The 20,440-nt window shown below is 33.2% G+C and overlaps 1 protein-coding gene across 1 annotated transcript; it reads left to right on the top strand.

Annotated features, from left to right (window-relative positions):
• Positions 1-896: 896 nt before the first annotated feature.
• Positions 897-7,404, top strand: LOC131929724 (D-beta-hydroxybutyrate dehydrogenase-like). Its single transcript, XM_059286064.1, has 8 exons — positions 897-964; positions 3,422-3,583; positions 4,304-4,428; positions 4,881-5,003; positions 5,340-5,443; positions 5,892-5,964; positions 6,355-6,416; positions 6,571-7,404. Exons 2-8 carry the CDS (start codon positions 3,423-3,425, stop codon positions 6,715-6,717), a joined length of 795 nt encoding a protein of 264 aa, XP_059142047.1. The 5' UTR covers positions 897-964; position 3,422; the 3' UTR covers positions 6,718-7,404.
• Positions 7,405-20,440: the final 13,036 nt, after the last annotated feature.

Here is a 20,440-nt window from a genome sequence, read left to right on the forward strand (position 1 = left end):
TAGAAAATATGTACTTTTAACAGTGTCCCCCCCCCCCCCCCCGGAGAAAAAAGTCTGGAAGAAACACTGGGCGGGTGTTGGTCTATTGAAGTGATCATTTACTTAAGATTCTTTTACTTTATGAATGTATACAAAAATAAAGAAATATGTTACAATAGTCCTTTCCTGGGAATATGTGATTAAGTATTAGTGGCAGTTATGGGATTGACAACATAGTGTTATAAAATGTAGGCTAACAACTTTTATATGACAAAAACTTTTTAAGGGTCTATACTATTACTATTACCCATCAGGCCGTCAGTTTTCTCCAGGCATCTCTCTTAGGGGGGGGGGGGGCGGGCAAGCGCCCCCCCCCCTATCGAAGAAAGTCTACTGCCCCCCCCCCCCCCCCCGAAAATTTCAAGTGCCCTGGAGAAAAAAGTCTGGAAGAAATGGAAGAAACACTGCAGGCCGTATGTGTAAAACTCATAACTGGTTAGGTTAGTTTTATTTATAACCTAAGAATTAACATTTTGGTGAGAGTCAATTCTATTTATTCTATTTTTAAAATCTCTAAGACAACTGTTGCATTATTAAATAGGTATACTTAGGCTATTATTGAAAAAAAAATAGTTTAAATGTTCATATAGTTCAAAGTTCGTGTGTGACATGGTTCATAAACACTAATGGAAAATATTTTATTGATTGCAATATTTAACAAATAGCCTATTGTTTGGTTATTTAAAAAAATGCTCAGATAGTTTAGAGTTCGGGGCTGACATGATTAATAAACACTAATTACCCTGGATAGAAGAAAAAATAACATTAGATTTTAGATTCACCGTCACCACGCATTCCTGGCTGTTAATTTATTCAAAGACACGATACTGTTGTGTGTTTTTTTTTTATTTCTTATCTTTACATCTGCCGACTGTCACTGTACGTTTTAAACAAGACAAAGATAACGAGGCTTAGTAAGGAACAGGTAATACACTTATATTTTACTACAGTACTTAAATATATAGTAGGCTTCAGATGCGTGGTTAAACCTTATAGCCGTATGCTAATAGAACTAATATTCCTACAATAGGGTTCTTTTTAAAAATGCGTTCGTGTTCACCTTTCCAATTCTTCGAGTGTGGCTCTACATCCTATGAAGTTCCTAGACCTGATGGGTTCATAAACTTTTTCTACTCAGAATTGTCTGCTTTCTTGAACATATGCACTCCCAGCTGCCTTAGGTCTGTCTCCAAATAATTTATCCATATCACCCTAGGCAGATCCGTCACGAGTCGGGGACGGGGGTGCAGAACGCACTGGGTTCACCATTTAGGGGGGGGGGGGGTGTGACAACATAACATAAAATAATTATAGAGAAAACAATTTTACATACATCTGTATTATATATATATATATATATATATATATATATATATATATATATATATATATATATATATATATATATATATATATATATATATATATATATATATATATATATATATATATCAACTGCAATTAGGAGGGGAAGGGGTTTGGTTTTTTGTGACGACATGTGACGGAGGGGGGAGGTAAAAATCGTCAAAAAAGCGTGACGTCATTTAAGGATGACCCCCAACCGTAACTCATCAATATTGTCTAGGAAGTCTGGTATAAATGTGATGACAGGGTTCTGATCTTTGAACTTGGGTCTAGAAATTGGGAAGTAGTTCTGTGGGGCCTGGATTTTAGTGACGATTTCATGTAACTGTAAGAATTAAGGGATCGTCTAAAGTAGCGTTGTGTCTTTCAAGAACGACCCTAAAGCCTAAAGCAACACTGCATCTAAAATTAAAAGAAAATGTATTTAGTCTAGTCCTTTTTAATTCTAATTTTTATGATATTCCACTTCGTTTAGTATGAGTTACATTAGTATCAATGTTACCATTAATTTTACCAATGTAGCCTAAAGGCCTACTGCTGGTTACAAAGTCTTATAGATCTAGCCAACGCATGACACATGGAGAATAGAATAGGTCTCAAGATAAAAGTTTCTTTACAAGTCGTTGTTGTCAATCTCTGACCTCGACAGATGGGAGCGATCTGTAGAGCACTTACTTTAGTGGACACCGGTAACCCTAAGATTCTAAATAGGTCCCCATTTCTTTTTTGTTTACTTTAAAATTAGTTCGGGCCTAACTCCACAGGCAGTTCAGTGGGGGGGGGGGGGGGGGGGAGGGATCTCTGTCTACCGTAGAAAGTTGACCCCCCCCCCCCCCCCCCCGAACAAAATGGAATTTTTGTAAAAAACATACTTTTACCTGTGCCCGACCCCCCCCCCCCCCCCAGAGAAAAAAAATGTTTGGGAGAAACACTGACTAACTCACTGGATGTGTGTTTGATTGATTCACTGTGTTGTTTGGCAGACAAGGCAAGTGTATTGTGTATAAGTATTTTTGTGAGTAGTATCACGATTGGAAAAAGACGTTGGGATAAGTGGTCAAGGGAAAGTTTAACTGATACGTAATAAATAAATAGATAGTGGTTGTAGTGCAGGCTAGAACAAAGTCTGACTCCTCTTGCAATACTTGCATCCACTTTGATAATGCATACGCGAATGCCAAAGAGTCAGTTTAAAATGTAGCATATAGGCCCAGCCTATATTTAGATCTAGATTCTATAATTTAAAAAAATAAAATAACTCAAGCTTAGATTTAGTGTGGGGTAGGCCCAGTGTTTTAGTGCACGGTAGTCTAACTTTTCTACCTTTGATTCGCATTTATATTCATTAATTAATAATTAAAAAGCAAGACACGATTAGATAGAAAAACCTATTTAATTTATGACGATTTAAAAGCATAAACTAAGATTGAGGTCTATAATTCTATAACCCTGTAGTAAATTAAATTAATATCCAGTTATTAATTATTAAATATGCTGCTCTATCACTAAATATATTATTATATGTGTGTGTGTATATATATATATATATATATATATATATATATGTATATATATATATATATATATATATATATATAATATATATATATATATATATATATATATATAATATATATATATATATTTATATATATATATATATATATATATATATATATATATATATATATATATATATATATATATATATATATATATATATATATATATGTGTGTGTATATAATGATAATACATATATATATATATATAGTTATAGGCCTATATATATATATTTTCATATAGTCACAAAGTAACTTGCAATATAATAATTTATTGTAAATTTAATAAATCAATGTTAGTAAGTAAAAAGAACATATATGTTATAATAGGCCCTAGACTATTAAATTACAATAGATTAGTTACCGTATTATGAATAGCTTAGGTGTTTTAATTTTAATTATTCTATACATTTAATTTAAAAAGCAATAGATTAATGTATTTCTCTTAATTTACAAGAATGGCAGAAACTTTGAAAGGAAAAGTTGCACTAGTGACTGGCTCTACTACTGGTATTGGGAAAGGGATAGCCCATTGTTTGGCTAGCAAAGGCTGTTCAGTGGTTCTCACGGGATTGATAGAGGAGTCAAAGATTGAGGACTTTCTGCAGGAGTTTACTTCGTAAGTTATGTAGAAATCCTATCATAAAATTGTATAGTATTACTCTGTGCATAAATCACAAATTAGAACTACAAAAGCTGATTATTCTTAAACATATGATTAATTCTTGTTATAGAAGTGGTTGGCTAAATTGTGAAGGATTTTTAACACAGGAGAACCTTTTGTGGTGAACCATATACCAGTAGAACTGATGCTAGATGATGCTGAATAGTAAGCCATACACAAAAATTTACTGACCCTTGCCTTTTGAAATTTAACTGTGACCCATGTACTTTCCTATTATTGTAAACCTATTATGTTGATATTTTGTAAAAGCAGTAGGCTATAAAAGAATGATATTGAACCTAATAACCTTGAGTAAATTTCTTCCTTTCAGCATTAAAAGGAAATAACAGAAATATTACTAGATCTCAGATAAAAAGAATTAAATCAGTGATATAAAACTGTTTCAGTATTTTCACTTGCCAGGAATATATGCCTATGATGTAGGCAACCACTTGTCCAAGAACTTGAAAATAATTTTCAAAACAAGTTGTGTTTAGTAATTAATGTTCTGCTGTAAAATGATTATAAAAAAGTTTTCTGATGATAATTACAGAGTAAAGACTTTGGAATGAAATCTGCAAAACATTATGCATAGCTATGTTAAAAAATAAATAAAAAAAAAACAACAGGTTTTGTTTTAATAAACGTTAACCTATTATAAACTATCTATTCAAGAAAATACAACGGTGAATTTAAATTTATCCCTGGAGATTTCCTTGAAACAACAAAAACTGAACAGTTTGCTAAAGATGTACTTGATGCTTATCCTGATGGTGTTGATATACTAGTCAACAATGCAGGTACTTGCATAATGTTAACTTCTTATAAAAGAGTTTTTATACTTTTTACATTTTGTTTTTGAAATAGACCAATTGTAACTAGTAGCAATGGTTTAAAATTTGTTTTCAGATATGAACCTAACAATTTCATGAATTTTTGCCTAATGTATAGTCCATGATTTTTATTCAACATAGGAATAAACTAATAATTTTTGTATAACAGGGTAGTTGTAAAAATGTCACCGGGCATTAAAAAACTGTTAGTTGTTTAATAAACTTATTTCACCACATAGGGTTTAACCCTTTTTTTTTTACCTTGCTATGACCCTCATTCCAACAGCAAGTTTGTTACACCATTTCAATGTAGGCATATTATATCACCATTGTCATTTTTTGAAAAACAATTTCTTCTTATATTTGAGTCACAAAAATTATGTGATCTAACTTTTTTATTATTATTCCAATCTATTCAGGCTTGCCAGGGCGGGGCCTTTTAGAAAGTTTTCCTACAGAGGTATGGCTTGACACATTAGCTGTCAATCTTACAGCTCCTTTTATTTTGACCCGAGCATTTTTTCCAAGCATGAAGAAGAAAGGTAATCATTACATTAACATTAAGCATTATCTTTATAATCATTCTTTTTTATTAACCTGTATGCATTTATGGTCCAGCCACAGTCTATACAACTACAACTTAATCAGTTATTGCTATTTAAAGTTAAATTGCATTGGATTTTGAAAACAATATTGCAAACTTTTAAGATTTTATATTTCTTTCTTAAGGAACCTTAATCTGTATGCAGCGGTTTAAACTTTAGAAAATATAATAGTTAAACTAATCTCAGATAAGTGAAGTAGAAAGTTTTTGTTTTATACAATTTTTAAGGAAGTTCTAAGGGAAAAGTTACAGATGTATCCTATTTCATATGTAGGATGGGGAAGAGTTATCAATATGGCATCTCAAATGGGGCTGATAGCTGACCCTGGCAAATCTGCATATTGTGCCTCAAAAGCTGGACTTATTGGTTTCTCCAGGGTAAGATTGGATGTGGCCAATAATTTCGTTTGAAGGTTTATACATTTTACTTTAAATTTTAGGGATGTGGCCCATACTATATGAGAGCAAACTTAGCAAACTTAAAATAAATAATTAGTATCACACATTTTAGGGAGAATCACAATATTCTTAAAACAACGTTAGTGTAAAGGAAATTAAAATAATTTTTTTTAATAGCTTAGTCTTTTATGTCCAAATCCTATATAACATACTGTGTAACAAAATGAATAACCTCCATGTTATAGAATGTAATCATCATTAGTTATATATTTATTTTCAATGCTGCTACCCTTTGTTTAAACGTTTCTACATATTGTTTCAATATTTATCCCACCATTACTATACAATGTTAAGATTAACAAAAATAAATTTAATTTATTTGCTGCACAGTCCCCCTAAAATTAGTTAGATGTCACATCTTTCCTAGGTTGTTGCCATTGAAGGAGCACGCTTTGGTGTCACCTGTAATGCAGTCTGCCCAGGATATGTAGATGCACCAAGTATGTAATAAAATTTGGACACAATTTTTCATTTTAGGCACTAAACAATTTGATGAACAGAAGTGTAGGCCTAAGTCTCTGGTCATAATTAAGATTTAGCAAGAACTTTTTATAGGAAATGTTTTGTCATTGGCTATTTTGACACAGCACTGCATTACAAAAAGCTAAATTGCTAGCACACTTTAAACCTGATAGTGTCAAAAAATGTTGTTAATAATTGTTACATACAGGACAGTTATATGTAACCTTACTACTCTGGTTTTCTACATTAAGTCACAAAATACACTGTTTCATTCTAGCTAAATATGTCTAGTGACAAATTTTTAAGAATAGCAAGATGTTTTTTTTTTTATTATTTTACTAAATTTTGTCAATTTTTTTTTTCCAAAGTGGGATTAAGTCAAGTTGAAAAGCTGGCATCAGAAACTGGTATGACTGTTGAGGAAAGCAAAGTAAGTCAGCATACGATGGTTTAAATGACCATAGCATTTTCAATTTTTCATTATTATCGTTTGATTAAATCTTTATGATTTTTAATATCTTTTTACAAAATTGAAACCAAATCAATGCAGAGATGTATTACAGAATGTTTTTTGACCCTTGCAGGCTGAGTTTGCAGATAAACGTACACCCATGGGTAGACTGATTCCTATATCCGAAGTAGCTGAACTCATTGCATTTCTATGCTCCGATTCAGCATCTTCGATCAGTGGGACACCCATACCAATAGATGCTGCAAATATGGCCAGATAAGAACAGTACAGTCACAAGTGTAAGAAATAATATAACTGGAGTCACAAGTTAAACAGTTTTGAATGTAATTTTCAGATTTATTTTTTAAATGTATGAATATATTCAAAACATTAGAACACATTCAATTTAAAAAAAAAACTACAATTTTTATGTTTACTGATGGTTGTGACTTAAAAAAAAACGTTTTGATTTTGATGTGCATTTTTTCTTGCATTCAATGCCAAAATATTTCATTATAAAACGTATTTAAATTAAATTGTTAAAATGAATAAGAATAAAAGTGTGTGTAAATGAAGTGATAAATCAAAATATCTGTAAAAATCCTTTTTGTGGTTTGTAAAAACTATTTAATGTGAAGTTTTTTTTACAGTGTACATGATCTAAATATTGCAGATCTAAATATTGCAATAATAATAAGATTATCCCCTCATTATAACAGATTCTTTTTTTTTCACCCTCTCAAGCAACACTTTACTACATTGCTATTTCTCTTTAGTGCTTTATCTCACAGCAAAATGTTTTAGCAGATAAGGAGCTTGTACATTTATGATCAATAGGTCTATACAATCTTCTCAAATATTTATAATATGAACAATACAATAATCTGTCAAACAAACATATTTTATTTTATTTATTTCTGTTCATGACCAATAAGCTCTCTCTTTGTGTTACGATTATTATTATAGATGCTTGGATATCTGCCTAAGGAATTAATCTTGATCATCTTAAAATGAAATATAAAAGATAAATGACGACGATGTTTGTTATCTTAATTTTTAACAGGGCTCACTAAATGTCACCTGGCAGACACGGGGTGAGAAATTCTATTGTTACAGTATGGAAGAATTAAGTTGCTTATTTAAAGATGATGCAACTCAATGCTGATGCCACTTATAGGCTTACAATAAGTTTCAAATGGCGTTGAAATTTATGTGATGCATTGAAATGTCCAATCACAGCAGATTTGTTAATAGTAGCTTATAAGGATTCTAGGATTAATAATGGTGGATATAGATCTAGGTGTGGATACCTACAAATTCAGGTTTTTGTTTCAAATTTTAAGTTTAATGATTAGGCCTAATAAAACTGGTGACCGTAGGAAAACTACACACAAAAAAGTGTGCAGGGGCATTTTTATTTTCTTAAATCGAGCATTTCGTGACATAAACAAAGAGTGACTTAATGTACATTGTAGCATAATAAAACATATTTCAAAGAAATAAGACAAAATTAAAGTGTACTAGTATAGGCCTAATTAGTTTGTATTAGCGCATTTTTCTGTTTGCGCATTTTTCCTATTCCGCATTTACTGACGCACAAAGTCTTGAGAATGGAGGCGAGCGAGTTGACGAGATTCCGTCCCCAATGTTGTTGACATGGAGTAAAAACGTGCTTTTTAGATTTAGACCGTAAAAAAAAATAAAAAATAAAAACTTAAGCCTAAAATTAATTTAGAAATTTTATATTTTTAGAATAAATGCTATAAAAGTTGCAAATCCAGAGAACTTGAAAATAATTTGTTGAGTTTAAGGCTACATTTCTATTTATTTTCATCAAGCCTAAGTTATAACCGGATGTTTCCCTTTCGTAAGACAAATATTGATTGGCTGTACAGTAACTTAGTGATCGATAACTATTTGTTTACAAAACTTTGCAGATCAAGTTTTTAAATAACAATGCAAATTTAAAACCCCATGAACTAGTTTTCTATTTTTAGCTTACAATGTGTACAATAAAATCAATGGCGGCCTATCCAATAGCAGGATGCCATTGTTTATGTCGCCATTACACGTGAAAACCAAATTGTTTTTGCTTTTTTTTAAATTTTTATTTAGTTACCGAAAATATTATAAACATCAAATACATCCAATCTTTAGTAAAGTCCGAAAAAAACCAGATAGACAGGATTTTATAACCATATTTATTGTAACTACGCTGTGCATGATTTTTAAATGAATTTATACACCTCTCAAATACCTTTGAGACTTTTCTCGCTGGTGTCCATTACCCTATCTTACCTACGTCGCTGACTGAGACATTGACTTATTTATTTAAAACTCTTTTTAACTTTTCTTTAAAATTGTGTGATTCTCACATTGGTAATCCCTTAGTTTAGCGTCGGAAATTATCGGGTAATGTTTGTTGAGTTTCGGTAATTAGAGTTACGGTAAACCATGGTTTATTTGACCATTGAAATAATAATAAATTGAAAGTCGATTGTAGTAAATTAATGTTTTATTTTTTTAAGTTTAATCGACAAAAGGAAACAAGAATAAATATAATAGTAGATTTAAATTAGTAGATCTAAAAATAAAAACATATATTAATATAAATATAAATAATGTATCAAATGTAATAATTTAATGTTTTTGGCTTGCAGCGGATTTGCGACCATTAGGCCTAATTAATTAGATCTAGATCTAGCTAGATATCTAGCTGCTAGGCCAAGTAAAAAAATCTAGATTACGAAAATAGTAAAAATGATTACAAAATGTAAAAATGATTACAAAAATAAATCTATCCAAATTTTAAACATTCTGTATAAAAATAAAAGAAGACGCCAAATAAAGTATGGTTTACGGTACTTCCGGTGAATTCCGGAAGTGTGTGACAGACTTTGGCATTGTTTTACTGTTTTTTACTGCTATACGATTCCGGAATAATAACCGACGCTAAACTAAGGGATTACCCTCACATTTATTTTAATTATTTTAAAAATATATAATTTTAAGATATGCTGACCATTATCCATTATTTTCTAAAATCTTTTCTTCTTCTTCGTATTTTTTGTTTGTTTTGTTTTATCGGGAGTTAGACACGTCTTTCTGGTAGTTGTAAATCTCTTTCACTAAAAAGCAGGTTTAGACCTTTAGACTTCCGGTTATAAACATTGAGAGAAGTCTACTAACTGATTTTGCTTGAGCGGTGAATAGATCCAGACTAGACCTAGCCTTATCTTTTTTATATCAATAATAATAAACAGCACAGCTTCAAAATTGCTAGTAAAATGAGACCCGCTGCGATTGTCGCAGACGAAATGTTTCCCGAAGGAGCAGGATCCTACATGGAAATGGAAGAGGTAGGCCTAAAAATAAAAAAAAAATTGGTTGTTAGGCGGCCTAGTTGTTTGTTAATTTGAAATTTGTTTTAGGCCTATCTACTAGGCCGCCTCATTGCTTAGATGGCTGGATTGACCTCTGACCCTGAAACGTCACGCGTCGTTTTCTGACGGGTGTGGGGAAATTGCGAGACGCGAAAAGCGAAATGGCGAGGCGGGAAAATGCGAGAAGGGCGCGAAAACGGTCGGTCACGTGACTTTTTTGTCTCGCATTTTACCACAAGCCGATACTTACGCTGGGTGGTGTTGAAATGCGAAGATTTCTGCGAAAAATTTACAGCACCCGATTTTTAGTGTTATTTGGTCCAGACTTCAAAGACGTTTAGTTTACATTGTTAAAACTTCCGATTTTTCCGCCGCTGGACATACTGATGATTTGTGAATTCCCCCCCCCATCTTTTGTGTCGACTTAGAATACCACCTTGTTCGAAACTGATGGAAATACCGCCGACGATAGATCAACTTCTGTCTTTTGTGTGGAACACCGAGGCCGCCTGATTTACCGTCTTTGAAGATCACCGTGGCCGAATCCGCTGCCGCCGCAAACATATTTTGTATTGTTGCATAGAAATGAGGGGGGGGGTTTAGATGTTGTGACGTCACACTATAAAAAAGCAATGTTAGACGTTATTTCGCGTTTTAGAAATCTGTTTTAGTAAATTGTAATAGGAATTGATTAAAATACTCTATTTTGACAGAAATTAGACAAGATTTTGGGAAAATATCGATGTTTTTTAAAAAAAAGAAATCAACTGCAATTTTGAGGGGGGTTGTAGGCTGAGGTGTGACGTCATTTTATTGGGTGAGAGGGGGGGGGGGTTGGATTTTTGTGGGGGTAAAATTCGTCAAAAAGTGTGACGTCATTTATGGATGACAACTTTTAGCTATTAAATGGTAGTTTTGTCGACAGCGGACTTTATTCAGATTATCTACAGACGCATTTTTTTTTCCATTCTGTTCATATTCGTGTTCTGTGTTAGCACAGTATAATTAGGTGTCTAATGAACTGGGTTGGATGTACTATGCTGTGAAAGATGGTGTGACGAGGTGTGTTTGAGATTTTGTTTGTAAATTTTGTTTGTAATTAAAATTACTTAATAAAAAATAAATTACACTTTTTAGAATTGTTTATACTTTTACACTTTTTGCAAGTACAACAATCCATAAATACATGTTGCAGAATATCTCTCCTGCTGACAAGATTATACCAATTCACGTTTGTATAAACATGAGCGGGCTAGATTTTTAAAATTAATGCCGACTGAGACGGGATTTTTGCTCTCGCTAACGAGAGCGGGCGATGACAGTAGCACAGCAACGATGTTAGGAATTTTTAATAGATAGATCTAGATATAGATCTATCTATCTTCTTAGTATCTGTCTATATATATCATAAAATCGATAAAAAACAACAACAAACAACACTCGTGTTAAAGGGTATGGCTACATGCTTGTTTATTTTAAAACAAAAAGAATAATTTCAATAAATAAAGATGTAAAAAACATGAAAAAAAACTTTTTTTCGCAAAAAGTGTCTCGCTATTTACCCTTGATTCCGCAGGTATGTCTCGCATTATCTTCTCGCATTTTCCCGCCTCGCCATTTCGCTTTTCGCGTCTCGCAATTTCCCAACACCCTTTTCTGACGGTTTTTACGTTTATTTTAGGGGTCCTATCCACGACAAATGAAAAAGCTGTTAATCTCGCAAATTCTTATCATTATTTTAACACAAGATGCTAATAATATGGATAATATGCCTTAGAATGCCAGAAAAAATCGCTAGATTTGTAGTTGTAAATAATGAGAGGATTTCTAGTGGAGCACTCTCCGTATAAACTGAACCGCGGCCAAAAATGACCGTATAACCGGGAAAACGGCCCGTATAACAGTAGATTAATATATAATTGAGATATTTACCATGTATATTTACAGTATTATGGATGATCTTTACCAAAAATCCAATTACCCCGTAAGTAACCATGCGACAATTTCTCTCTGCTATTTTTAGTAACGTTGCGTCATTGTTACGCTAGTTGCCAGACAGAAACAACTAGTTTTTGTTTTTTGCGGAATGAACTGTTAAGTCTAGTATTTTAATTATAATTCAATTGTAGCATGTGCGGAAAAAGTAAAATTATGGACATTATTATTGTATTAGTAATTTTATTAGTATATTGATTTTTTCTTCACTGTGGGCCGACAGTAGCTGCATTGAATTTAATTCGTGACCGGTGGTTAACCTCGTCAACGCTGCGTGGCCTATTCGTTTATATAATTAGTGATGCTCGTTCAGTGGCCTTTTTCAGAGCTAGGCCTAATTACGGGCGATTTTTAGACTTAATTGATCGGCCGTTAGCCTTTTTCATTGCTGCGTATTTAAAAAAAATGCTCGTTCAGCAGCCTTTTTTTTTTGGCGCTAAATAATCTGTTTACGGGCATTTTAAGTGTTTATTTATTTATTTTTTTAAGCTAGACGTAGACAGATCTAGTTAAAAAAAATAATCTAGCATGCCTGATATGGAACTTTAAAAAAAAAAGACCGAACTTTTAAAAAAATGTCCAGAAATAGGGAAGTAGGTCTGTTTTTCAATTTGCTTGAAGAGGGGGGGGGGGGGAGAGAGAGAGAAGTGAAGACACTGACCATCTCGTGTACGCGTGTTCATTCTATGACGTGTACTATAGGCCTGCTGAAGTCACGGTGACCCCGTGACCGTGGTGGGATTTTTCATCCATGGGATAGTAAACGTAAGCAAGCAATCACGCGAGTGACGATGTTTGGAGATTTTATTTTAAAAAAAAAATCACATACGTCATGCTTTCAACATGAAAAAAAATGTAATGTAAAAAAAAAAATACACTAAAACTAATACCATGTATGAACGTCAGCATATTTATTATTTAAAATTAGAAAATTAGAATTTGAAATAAAAATATTTATTATGGTCATTTGATTTATGCAGGTGTTCATTATTTCATAAAATGGTATGAATAACATGTAGAGTAGAACTTAATAAATAATAAAAATAACTAGATCTAGTTTTATTATCAACCAGTTGCTTTTTGTTATTTTCCGGTGAGTAAATTACCTAAGCTGACGCAATTACCATGGCGGGAATTAAAAGCTCGTGCACACAAGTCCACGACGTAATGTTATGCCGGTCGAGGAGTAAGAATGCTGTTTCCTCGTTCATTTTCCATTTTAAGATAATTTTTAAATTCTCTCTTTTCTTGTCAACCGAGTAAGCTAGATATTTAAATGTGGTGTCAAATGTTCTCTTAAGGGGTAAGGAAGTTAATGGTGTATTTAAAATAACAGAATATTTTATTTTAAAAAAATCCATAATTCAACCTACTATCTACTATCTATGTGTGGTAATCTATCGTTTTAGGTAGACTCTCTACGTAAAATCCCCCGCGACTAGTAATGTGAAAAACAGGTGACTCCTTAAATTTTAGTTATTATTTTACGTTTTGAGGAGGATTTATGTTTTGAAAAATACAAAAATGTTTCACTGTTTCATTTAGGCCTATGTACCTGTTTTTAAACAATTAAATTAAAACTTTTCAGTAATAAATGAAAACTAGCGATGTTTCCAACAGATGCAACATTGCTCATTAACTATAGCAGCCATCTTGTTGAAGTATTTTTTTTATAAACTTATAGCGCGAGATTCAGGAGGAAGCCACTCTAACTTACAGATGGTCGCTTTTTATATAGCAAATCCTGCTCGCAAACACTGCTGTTTAAAATTAATTTCTTGCCTATATTGATATATATAGGCCTACAATATAGGCCTACTACTATTAAAGCCTTGACAATGAGGTAACTTTTTCGTACATTACTAGTCGCGGGCAATTCTATGTCCCTAAAATGATAGATTACCCTATGTGTTTTTTTAGCCTAGTTTTAAAAAAAATATATTTAGTTTAGCTTAGGGCTTAGGCCAGTTTAGTTTGTGTTCACTGTTTACTGAGTTTAGGGTGGAAAGTGAGGGTGAGGATAATCGTCCTTCACGAGCTACTGATAGTCGCATTAAAGCTAAATATTTTCAGTCGCAGCATTGGTAGCGTCGAATTCACAAATTAATTCAAATTATGATGAATTACTGAAAAGTAGTAAATAAAACAACTAGATCTAACTAGTAGGCCTATAGATTTTCTCACTAAATCTAAATCTTACGCAATTTTCAATTTAATCATGACCACTGAATAATAGACATCGATATATATTATTTAACCCATTAGCCATTAGGCACTAATTTTGAAGCTTTTAGTTCATTTTAAACTAAATTACTTAATTTAATATTTATTGTCACTCACTGCCATGACACGACACACCTCTCCATGACAGCACGTGTTATATCATATCATATCACTCTTTCGATTGAGGCAAAGGCAAACCACAAACCTGGTTCGACTTTTTAATTGCCTATGCATCAGAGCTCCTCACTAGTGATCACCTAATAGTGTTCACATGGTTTAAAAATTTGGTTGTCATTCAGATGTCATTCAGATGTCTTTTCTTATTAAAAAAAGTGCTTGCAATAGCCTATTTGATTTATTTTTTCATAGACTGATAAACCTAATGGTTCTACAACCACCAACCTCTCCGGGCTGATATTCTAAAAGTTCTATTAATTTTAATGACACAGACTTTTAAATTTAGCCTTCATTCTCCTAAACAAATTTTAAAATGCTTTTCTGGTATATTTAGCCCTGCCACCTATAGCTTGTTTTTGTAACGTAAAGGCCCGCCAATTTGCTTGTGGTAAACATTTTTAAAAGTAATTCTAAGAAGGCCAATGTAACTATGACGAAAAATTGTTGAAAGTCATGCATCAGGTCTGTACGCCATATTGTTGTTTGCAACCAGCCACGCCTCCAAGGTAGCGACCAATACTACTAAATAGCTGTGTATGCAATATCTCTGGTCGACTCATTAATAATATTTATTTAAAGCTGACTGATAATCATAATGAGTAGATGTGATTTTTTTAAAAAGTGATTTATTTTGGGCAATGGTGGGATTATATAACATGATATAGATAGTTATGTAGCGATGGTGGACCATTATAAATACTGCCATTATTAGCTTAGGCATATCATAATTATTACTTAAAATTGTGTTAAAATTATAGGAAAACAAATGTTATTCCACAGTCACAGGTTCTTAAAAAACATTTTTTTTTAAGGGGATGTTACCTAACCTATAAGAGTTCAATGAGTTTTTACAGCATTTATTTTTGCAGATAAAGGATGTCTTAATGCTGTTATTTTTTTTACAATTTCACTTGTATTCATTTTTATTATATTATTCATTTCGTTATTTAATTCTGATAGTTGACTTAAATGGTGACTGGGCCAATGATTTTTCTGTTCATTATTTAATCCTGATTGAAGTGATTGTTGACTTGTGTAAGTGTAAGAAAAGAAATCTTTTTAAACCTAGTCTAGTTATCCATTGGGCAGATGAAGTAGAGTTCATATGTTTCTTGACCTCAGCAAATGTAGGGAATGACTTGTGTATGTAGTGATTATTATGTATCTCATCTCCAGGCTGGAGGTTCTACAGCTCTGCTCATGGATCTTGCTGCCAATGAAAAAGCTGTCCACTCTGATTTTTTCAATGGTGAGTTGTTTTTTTTTTACAACTTTTTTTTAAAACCACATTACCAGGGAGGGTCTTCAATATTTGACCTGTGTGACTCATGCAAATGATTAGGTTATGAAAATCTTATGAGGAGACTTGGCTGAAATCGAATATTATGTTTTTGTTTTATTTTATTATGTGTTATGGCAGACCCATCTATAATTTGAACAAGTTTCATTTAATAGTAGAATTCTTCCAATCTGTAGTTTTAACATTTTTCTTCACAAAAAAAAGAACATTCTTACAATTTATGTTATCTCAAGGCTCTTATGTTTTTATGTTTTTTTTTATTCCTTCAGATTTTGATGACCTGTTTGATGATGATGACCTGGCATGATGGTGTCATGAAATAAAAGAAACGTTTCTGGGGCTTAAACCTTACAAAGTGATGTTTCAAAAACTGTTGTTTAGACAATACCATTTGTCACTTGAGCTTATGCTCCATGTACATTAAGTGTCAACCAGTAATTTGTTGACATTTTCTTGACTGTTAATAGTGTTCAGGAGTTTTGTTAAACTATTTTATTTACTTTCTCATGAGAACTGCTACAGCCAACACATACATTGTACTACCTATTTGGTCCCATGATTTCTTTACTGCACTGATTTAATGGTTTGCTTCTCTCATAAAATAAAATGGTTTACTTATTGACTATTTTTGTGTATATATTAAATCTTTATTTATACATGTCTTAAAATTAATGGAAAACTTGTATGGGTTTAAAAACACAACTTGAAATACATTTGTTATAATTATTGGAGTCAGTGCTTTTAAAAAATATAATATGATTTAGGATTTTGGTGTTCATGTTTTTACCATTACATTAAGATTACAAATAAATAGCATGGTTTAGGGATGAAGCACACAATTGCTTACCTGAAAGTCTAGAGTTGGTTACGATTAGCATCTGACATTAAGTAAAGGAAGCTACAGAACTGGCAATTCAATTCGTTTCCTATACATATAAAATAAAGTTCACTTTTGAACCTGTCGGTCCATGGGGCAAGTGAAGTAGAGTTCACCTGTTTCCGTGACCTCGACATATGATGGTAAAGTGTGGTCAGCACTATGTCTAGCTGCCATTAATTTTCGTGAGTAAGGTACCCATTAGAGCTGTGTGGACTCCGGGATGTTCTACAGACTTGAACACTGATTCAAACTCGATTTTCAGGTTAGCAGTCATATGCTCTCATATTCAACCACACCATCCCCGGCTCCCCGGTCATGCAGATAATAAATTAACTAATAGGTGAACTCCACTTCATCTGCAAATGGCATTCATCTAAAAAAAAAAGACATGGAAATAGTCACAATGTTTCTGTAGGCTTAAAAGGAATACAAAAATGTCCAGGAAATAATTTTTTTTCATACCAAAATATAAATAGAATTTGGTTAGTGTTGCCACATGGGCTTCTGATTCGGTGAAAATTTTTCCCATTTCGGTTTCTTAAAATCCTATAACAGAATTACTGTTTCAGTTAGATAGATGAAATTTCATATATATATAATATATATATATATATATATATATATATATATAATTTCTCTTCATTGAGACCATGCGAGACACCACCAAGAGGTAAGCTCAACAACCATATTGCTACCCCCCCCCCCCCCCCCCTCTGGTGAGCTGTTTACATTCGGGTCGAATTAGTGACGACTATTAGTTATTAGGAGCAGATAATTTAGTTTTTAAACGAATAATATATGTGGAGGCAATAACACGTTCTTCTTGATCTTTTCATTGTCGTCTGTAAACTGTCGTCACGGATGGCTGCTTGCACGGGGGGGGGGGGGGGGGGAGAAGTGAGGGTGAGGATAATCGTCCTTCACTAGCTACAGATAATGTTTTAAAGCAAAATATTTACAGTCGCAGCATTGGTAGTGTTGACAATATGTAAAATACAAAATAATAATCATTAAAAAAGTTTTAAAAAACCCACGTTTTCTGAATGAACTAAAAAGTAGAAAATAAATGCTATACATCACAATAATGCAAGCGATCACTCTACTATAAGCGATGAAAAACGTGGGGCGCCGAAGTAAAAGTTATATTACTATTGATTAGATAATACTATTGACTTTTATTAGGGAGCTTGTAGAGAGTCAACAGTATTAGAAACTGTAAGAAAATCACGGCGTCCCACGTTTTGATCGCTTATAGTAGAGTGATCGCTTGCATTATTGTGATGTATAGCATTTATTTTCTACTTTTTAGTTCATTCAGAAAACGTGGGTTTTTTTAAACTTTTTTAATGATTATTATTTTCTATTTTTTAGTCTTTGTCTGTTTGTTTGCATTAAAATCTTGCTATCGATTTTATCTTTTCACTTTTTTTTTGGGTAAACGAAGACAACTCGTAAAAAGACAACTCGTAAAAAACACGTTGTGTGAATACGTTACTGACTAGAACACATAGATTTGAACCCGTGTCGAGTGGGATAGCAATCGTGTGCCCAACCACTCGACCATATCGTCTCCCCCATTCTGGCCACCAGTTGTTACGGTTGTTTGTACACAAACAACGCGTGAACACTACTCAGTAAGCAAAGAGGGAGAGTACCGAACCTTGTTTTCATCAAATTACAGTTACTGGGTTATGTCCCCTTTTCCCCACGTTTTTACTACAATTATATAGCGGTCTAAAATGCTCAATAAAATGTTTCCATGGATCAATTTAGTAATAATAAAAATTGAATATTCTATGGTCATCGGAAACGAAGCTTCCCTGAAAATTTCAGCGCGCTAGCTAACTGGGAAGTGCCCGAAATATCGATCGCAAGATTTGATTGGAGAACCAAACAAACAGACGCGAAAGCAAGTTAAAGAAAACGTGGGAAATAAAGCAACTAAATAGCGGCGTATGCTACTTCGCGAGTCAGCTCGTATAAGTAAAAGATCTTATTTTCTAAATTTCCTTCAATTTTTGAATTATTTACGGTGACCAGAAGTAGAACTTATGCCATTTCCGATTTCTTCAAAAACCATAAAAATTTATGTCCGTCATGAATGAAAACCTACGAGCAAAATTTTGAACACTTTTACCGGACCTATTAATTTGAAACTTTTCACGTAGGTCAAGACTCGGAAGATAAATGTTATTTACTTAGATTATTAATTAACTTTTAAAATATTAATGTTTACTTTATGAAGTAGGCCTACTAATTTTTCGCACTATAAATACTTTTATACACGCGTTGTTTGCTATTCATTTGGTGCGCAATTCTTTTCCTACGCGATTCTTTTCTATTTATAAAGTAAAAAAAAAACAAAAAAAAAACATGTCTTTAGGCCTACTCCGATTGAACTGGCGTTGTCAACTCCCTTAGCATTATATACGAATATTCAAGAAAGTTTAGGGGAGTTCACTCCCGCTTTATTACCACACAAAATGGTGTTCAAAAGCTATATATATATATATATATATATATATATATATATATATATATATATATATATATATATATATATATTGGCCTATGTATATATATATATAAATAGAGAGAGAAAGAGATAGTTTTAGTATTTGAATTCTAATAATTGAATAAGAATTTACTTATTTAGAAGTTTTAATCCTATTTAATATGCTGCTGGTTTTAACTTATTTTTAATCTTATTAACCCTGAATTATTTCTGTCTCATAATAACGTTGTTAAATGTTGCTTTGAATTTCGAGCTCATAACGTAGAAAATAGCAATGGTCACGGCAGAATTCAAGGACTCCAACAAATTCGCAAACGTCCAAGCCGTCAGGACAAAGTCAGAAAATTCCCCCTGCAGGGTGAATCTTGACTCTATGAACGACGTAATGCCAATGGCAACACCTGTGGCGTTCGTAAGGATTTGTATTAAGGCGATAAGTGTAATTATTTTTATTGTTTTCTTCCGTTTTTCGTCGACGGCTGTTGAGAACTCGGCGTTGGAAGTTATCGATCGGCGTACGTCCGAGTTTCTCTTAAGGCTGATCGCAAGCAGGATGGTGAAACATGTAACCGCAAGAAATATCGCAAGTCCAAAAACTGAGTGAATAAAAGAAGACATTTTTTCAAGCTCTGACCAATTTTTTTTCAAGTTGATGTCAATATAGCTTTGGTTGTATGTACTGATTTTCGCGCCGATGTAGGCCATGATTTTTTCTGGTATAACCAGTACAGCGCACAGTGTGTAGATGAACAGTAGAATGAAAAAGGTTTTCACGTAGCTTGGCGTGTGTCGGAACCGGAGCGGGTAAGTGATGCACATGTAACGTACCGCTGCTATGTACGCTGTTATACATCCGGTCACTCGCGAGAAGTAGCCACGTGACCACCCCCCAGTTATATTACACTCGCCCGGCGTATAACTCAAGCTGGCTGAGTTTAATGGATTCTTGCAGATCCCGAACCACAGCAGGCAGACCAGGCAACCGAGGTCTGTGAGCGAGAGGCAAAAAAACACGAGGTTGTTGCTGTTCTTGAGCCCGTGTTGGTAAAATATAATTAGGTTAATGACATTGGCCGGCAGACCAAAGAAGACAACCAGTGTACCGAGACCAATCTCGTTGACGATTTCATAAAAGAGACGGTTGTTGTCAGTGTCTGACGCCGCATCATTTATGGGCAGCGAGTTCAGGTTGGTCGATTGCGAGATATATGTCTCCATTTCTTTCTGGCAAAACTCACGCTGGATGCTGAGAAAATGAGATGAATAAACGAATATTAGTGTGTCAATAGTAAGATATATGAAGGAAAATTCATTTCGCATTATTGATCTGTTTCATGGAGGCCAACAAGTAAACGTTTGTGCAGTCGCTTTTACTTTTTTTTTTTTCTGAATCACTTTCGCGAACAAGAATTACCCAGCCTTCCCATTCAAGCAGTCAGTCAATAGAACAAGGAAATAAAAAAATAAAAAAATTAAAGTAAAGCAAAAGCGCCACAGTTATTTATATTTTTTTGATCTAACATGAATCAT

Source organism: Physella acuta, unplaced genomic scaffold (assembly GCF_028476545.2).
Source record: "Physella acuta isolate Inbredline_101_S28 unplaced genomic scaffold, ASM2847654v3 ptg001665l, whole genome shotgun sequence".
NCBI lineage: Eukaryota > Metazoa > Mollusca > Gastropoda > Physidae > Physella > Physella acuta.

Coding starts and splice junctions, on each gene's coding strand:
- LOC131929724 (XM_059286064.1), top strand. CDS start 3,423: ATGGCAGAAACTTTGAAAGGAAAAGTTGCACTAGTGACTGGCTCTACT. Junction 4,429..4,880: donor TATACTAGTCAACAATGCAG/GTACTTGCATAA, acceptor CAATCTATTCAG/GCTTGCCAGGGCGGGGCCTT. Junction 5,004..5,339: donor TCCAAGCATGAAGAAGAAAG/GTAATCATTACA, acceptor TTTCATATGTAG/GATGGGGAAGAGTTATCAAT.